This window comes from Monodon monoceros, unplaced genomic scaffold, assembly GCF_005190385.1.
Source record: "Monodon monoceros isolate NGI ecotype Baffin Bay Population unplaced genomic scaffold, NGI_Narwhal_1 Super_Scaffold_9, whole genome shotgun sequence".
NCBI lineage: Eukaryota > Metazoa > Chordata > Mammalia > Artiodactyla > Monodontidae > Monodon > Monodon monoceros.
The window spans coordinates 16100192-16106191 of NW_021703786.1; the positions used below are offsets into that span (position 1 = coordinate 16100192).

A 6000-nucleotide genomic window follows, 5' to 3' on the forward strand; every position below is an offset into this window, starting at 1 on the left:
GCCCAGCACGTGGTAGGCAGTTAACAAAAGTTTACGGAATCGATGAATAGTTGCTTTTGTTATCCCCATTTTACAGAGGAGGAAACTGAGGCTCGGAGAGAGTCACAGAGCTAAGAGTGGCAGGTCTGGGTTTGAACCAAGGTCTGTCTGAGCCGAGAGCCTGAGCCCCTAGTCTCGAGGTCCTGCTGTGGGAATACCCCTCCCCAGCTCCCACCTTCACCCCAGGCCACCTTTTCATGAGTCTCTTCTAGAAGAGGGACCAGCCATGGAGTGCTATGGCTTAAAAATAGTCCAGCCACACCTCTGGAAGAATTTTGGCTAAAAGTCCTCCCCTACCCAAAGGTAAGGGAGAAAGCCTGGGGCTGTGGGGTGCAGAGTTTTCTGAGGACAAAGCAAACCCGCCTCCCAGAGGTTCAAATCACAGCCTTGGTAGCACTGTCCCTTCCCCTACATGGGAGCCCGTGATCATTTCCAAGGACTCTGGAGACCCCTTAAATGGCTCCAGTCAAACTGAGAAAAAACCCTGGGAGCCTCGTGGGATATTCATAAAACCCACTGACCTTTATTTCTCATCTGCATTTCAGATGTTCTGTGTGCTATTAAATGCTCACAGAATTCACTGGAGGGGTGGGAAGTGGCTTCAATGTACAGAATGTCCCAGAAACGCGTTCCCAGGATGTTTCACGTCTTCCGCCCCAGCAGTTAGCCCTGCCCTTGGATGTCCTTGTTCCCAAATGCAGAGTATTCATTCCTGGGTTTGCTCTCACCAGTCTTCGAGGAAGCCCTGCCTAGGGGGAGGGCCACTAGGGTGGGGGCGGGGCTGGAACCGCAGGTGTCCTTGTCCTGTGACTAGGTGTCAGGGACCGGCCTCTTTTCCAGGGGAGGACACCTGCTGGGACATGGCCTGGCATTCTAGAAGACCCTTCCTCCTCCTCTTCTTTCTTCAACCTCTGCTCCCAGAACCTCCAGGGAAGAGGAAGAGGGGGAAAGAGAGGTAAGAAATGCCCCAGAAGGCAGGGAGAAGGCCGCGGCTTCAGAGGGAAGCTGGGAGGTACCATGAAACAGGAGAGATGAAAACTTTCTTTAAAACTAGAACGAGAGCGCTGTCCTTCCCTCACTCTCCCCTGCTGCCCTGACCACATCCTGAAGAACATCCCATCCCGATCCTGCGGGGTCCGCAGCAGCGGCTGGGGCCCCAGCCATGGTGTGCCTTCAATGGCAGGTGGGTGGGGTACAGAAGAGGGACAGGACCAGGCCCCCTGGATCTTGGGGGGCTACTGGCTAAATCCCTCTACTGCCTCCTGCCTGTGGATGCCAGCATCATGCCTCCTCTAAGGAAAATACAATGATAAACTTATGGACCCATTCAGTTCCTGGATTATCTTTTCTGGGAGCTCAGTCTAAGTTCTCAGAGGTACCTCCTTCCTGGGTTTCAATTAGGTGTTAATAACAATAGCTGTCATGTATCAAGCACAAGCCACGCCCTGGGCCTGGGATGTGCCAGTTAATGTCTGAGCTTTCATTTACAACCTCAGCTCTACCTACTGTAGTTCTAACCCTTACTGTAGCCCTGGGAGGGAGATGGTGTTAGGCCCATGTTACAAATGAGAAATGGAGGCCCAGAGAAGTTAGGTGGTGGTACCCAGACAGGGGACAGTGGTGGGCCTGGGATGGAACTCAGTCTGACTCCAAAGCTCTTTCCAAGATGGTGGAATGCCTCCCCCCCATCAGTGGGAACAACCCCTAATTACTTGGTAATGGGGTGAACTCCACAGCAGATGTGCTGGTGACCTTGCTGGGGTCCAGCTCCACACGGTGGTATTCGAAGATGGTCCTTCGCCGAGATTCTGAAACATAGGCAGAGTCTGTCATCAGGAGCAGCTCATGGCCAGAGGGCTTCAGGGCCTGGACCTGGAGCCTGACAGGTGGGTTAGAGATTGTAGTGAGTAGAACCAGGAGTTAGTATGCAGCCACTGAGGGCAGGAAGTAAACCCATCATCCTTGGATAATTGTGTTGAAACTGTGGGGAGACAGGAGAACAGGAGTTGGCCTTGAGGGGAGAGCTTTGTGTTATAAGCAGGTTAATAACGCAGAGGCCCGGCTGTTCCTGGGGTCAGGACACAGGGGGTCCACACTTTCCCATGCCTCTGTGACTTTACAGCTGCTGTTCCCTTGATCCATAATGCTCTTCCACCCTTTCTCTCTTCTTCTCCAGCTCACCCCTCCAGATCCAGCTCAGGGCCACTTCCTCTGAGCACCCACTCTAGACCAGCTGCCTCTTATTACCCACTTTGCCCTGTGCCCTCCTCTCACTGCACTTACATTGTGTGGTCATTAGGGTTGATTTGGACGGTGGGGACCATTCGACTATGGTCACCTGGTCCCGAACCTGACCCCCAGTGAGCACTCTGCAAATGTCTGCAGATGGACAGGCTGACCTTGGAGAACCTCTCCCCTCCTTGATGCAGGGGAGAGCAAGTTTCAGGGCCTGGAGCCAGGCTTATGTCCTGCCTCGCTCCCTGCAGAAACTTCCTACAGGACCTCAGAGTCAAGAGCCCTGAGTTCTGAGTCAAGTTCTGCTCCTGACAAGCAGGATAACCTTAGGGCCTCGGTTTTTTGTCTGTGAAGTGCATCTTCTTTCACGACCCTGCCTCCCTGGCCACACAGTGATTGGTCCAGGGCTGGGCATCTGATGAAGTCAGACCAATCAGAGACCTTCCCTGGGACTTTTAAACTATAACCAGAAGGCCCTTTGCTCTCCAGTAATACTGCTAAGAAGATGCAAGCTCGGCGTCCATCAATGGCCATGGCTCCAGTCTCAAGGGGAAAGCCAGAGGATGAAGCCACCTCGTGGAGAGAAACTGGTGGCATTCCAGGCTCTGGAGTCCCCAGACCTGCCCTGGTCCTATCTTCCCAGTTGTTGGCTCTTCCTTTGGTTCTTTGGGCTACTTTAGTATCCCCAGTGCACTCCTTTTCTCACTCAGCTGAAGGTGATTTGGAGAAAAGTTTCCCGAGGTGGTAGCAACACTCAGTGGGGGCATCCATGAAAAGCAGGGTGTCCTGTGCAACCGCTGGGTGGCCCATCCTGAATGAAGGATCTAGGGGAGCATCCACTGCTCAAAAGAACATCTCAGCTACGTTTCTGTAATTTATTTATCCTCAATTTTGGAACCGTTCCCTCCTACTTAACCCAGGATTGAACCCCAGGTGGTCTGACCCAAAGCATGCTCTCTTCGCACCACACCCCACTGTCCTGCTGCAGAGCCTGGAGACACCTCAGCCCCTGAAGCATCCGCGACCACAAAATACCCTTGAAACATTCTGTGCAATGAAAAGGAAACTGCTCCGGCGCTGGTGGCCGCAGCACTACCCCGGAACTAAGCAGGAATCTGTAGTCCACCTCAGAGGCCTGTGCTTGAAATGCAAGCACTACCCACTCACAGGTGCGCGCGTGCGCACACACACACACACACACACACACACACACACACACACAGATTTTTTCTAATACAAGAAAGGCCCTTTGCCAAGCAGGGGTGGGTCTGAAGGAGACTGGGGTGAGGAAGGGCACTTTTCCGTAATTCAGCTGCCCGGAAGAGGCACCAATTTTCAATTCACCAAAGGCCCACATGTGCTGCAGGGCCCTCCCTGTGTGACACCAACTGCTCTGCGAAGGTGGACTGGGCTTTGGGTGAGCCTGCAGGATGTGAGACATTGGGTGGAGGATGGGGAAGTTCCAGGCAGCCTCTCACAGCTCCATCCCACCCACTACCCCCAGAAACCATCTCTCCTAAAGAATTACCCCTTTTAACACTAAAATGGAATAGGATAAAAAATAAAGGTGAAACTTCAGGTCTTCCGAGGTGCCTGAGGCCATGGGGTCTAGACTCTGAGTAAACATTTCTTTCTCAATCTGCCTCGTCTTTCCAGGCTGAGTTCAAATGACAGGCCCCCCTTGAAGACATCCCCCACCCTTGGGTGCAGTTAGTGGCCCCTCCTCTGAGCTCCACAGCCTCCTGTGCACTGTCCAGTGTCACCTGTTTCACAAACATTTACTTTGCTGGCCACCTCCCCCAAGGCTATGAGCTCCCCAAGAGCAGAGCCTACAAGTTATATGTCTCTGTCCCCCAGCCCCTCGCACCAGGCCCTGCACAGAACAGGGTCTCAAGAGATGACTGTGAATGAATGAATGGCTTACAAATAGCCAGGAAGACCCCAGCAACTTATTATAACTTCAGCCCGCAGCACAAAGGAAGAATGCCCTTCCTCCTCAGCCCACCACAGATTAGGGCCTTTCTCAAAAGGGCAGCCGCCAACAGGCCACAAAAAGCCAGACCCTCCCGATGTTAGAGCTCAAAGGAGGAGGAGAATTGGCTTTCAGGATTTCTCCACCTGCAAGGATACAGGGGAGAGCCTGCCCTCGGTCAGAAGGCAGGTGAAATAGGAGAACAAAGGGGGTCAGGGTTGGGGCATGATAGAGACACGGACTTGTCAAGGGAGTTGAATTCATGGATAGAGACACACGAACAGCAGCTGGGGAAGGCGGGGCTCCCAGCAAACCCCACACCAGAATCTCGGAATGGGTCTCCCCACCAGCCTACTGGGGAGCAGAGGTGGGGACGTGCCTCAAGTGAGGGTACGGCCAGATGATCAGATATCCTCCAAAAAGCAACACAGCCCTTCCAGCAAGGGTGGAGGAGATGTGTGTGGTAGGAAGTGGGAGGAGGGTGGGTGGGCCGAAACATATCTCTGATTAAAAATAGTTGCTCACGGGCTTCCCTGGTGGTGCAGTGGTTAAGAATCCGCCTGCCAATGCAGGGGACATGGGTTCAAGCCCTGGGCCGGGAAGATCCCACATGCCCCGGAGCAACTAAGCCCGTGTGCCACAACTACTGAGCCTGTGCTCTAGAGCCTGAGTGCCACAACTACTGAGCCCACGTGCCACAACTACTGAAGCCTGCACACCTAGAGCCCGTGCTCTGCAACAAGAGAAGCCACCACAATGAGAAGCCTGCGCACTGCAACGAAGAGTAGCCCCTGCTCGCTACCACTAAAAAGAAAGCCCATATGCAGCAACAAAGACCCAAGGCAGCCAAAAATAAATAAATAGATAAATAAGTTTATTTAAAAAAAATAGTTGCTCACTTCAACTGCCCACTTGTACTTTTTTTTTAAGTGTCTGGTTTGCCAATACTTTTATTTCTTGATAAACAGATCCCTAAATATCCCAGCCTGTGTTATTTGTTTTTGGATTATCTCGCCAACATCTAGGGCTTGCCCAAGAACGATGATGTCCATCTGCCTGACCAACAGATCCCTGCCGGAACCAAGACGGTGGCCACCCCAGCGCCACATTTCTGGCAGTTTGAGACGTTTCTGTTTTATCTCTGCTTCCATTCATCAAAGATTCAGAAACACTAAGGTCCAGACACAGAAAGCCCTGTCATGCAATCAAGAGATGTTCATGGCTCAAAAGTGAGGTTGGCATGTCCTGTTCTGTTTCCACACCAGACACCAGCAGGGAGAGGGTTGGTTTGGTCAGAAGAAATCAGACTGACAGGTCCAGCCACAAACTTCCCTCCAAAACAGTGGTTACGATATAAAAAAATCTAAGATGGTGGCTCAGGAAAAAGTTTTCATTTGCTCATTCACATCTTCCTTTGCTCATTTGGTTATTCTTTTAATAATCATGAATTGAGCCCCATCAGGGGACCCCAGAGATAAACACAATGAGGGTCCTGTATCCCAAGGAGATTTCAGCCCAGGAGGGGAGGGAGGAGAGACCTCCTTGGCACAGATGCAACGTAGAAAAGGGCAGAGGGAGGAGAGGAGGTGAGAAACGGCAAGGCTCAGGGAGCAGAGTAGAGGGAAAAACAGAAAAGAAAAAAAAAAAAGAAAAGTGAAAAACGGGGCGGGGGTGGGGGGAGGGGGAGGTGAAGGAGTGGAAGATGGAACGGCCAGCAACCCTTTCTTACGTGCTGTTTAATGTTTTTTATAACA

The 6000-nt window shown here is 52.1% G+C and overlaps 1 protein-coding gene across 1 annotated transcript in view; it reads right to left on the bottom strand.

Annotated features, from left to right (window-relative positions):
• Positions 1-6000, bottom strand: part of PLXDC1 (plexin domain containing 1) — a 65494-nt gene that overhangs the window by 21485 nt on the left and 38009 nt on the right. The window contains exon 8 of the mRNA XM_029212828.1: positions 1752-1847. Coding sequence (XP_029068661.1) covers positions 1752-1847 — 96 coding nt within the window. The remainder of the gene's footprint in view (positions 1-1751; positions 1848-6000) is intronic.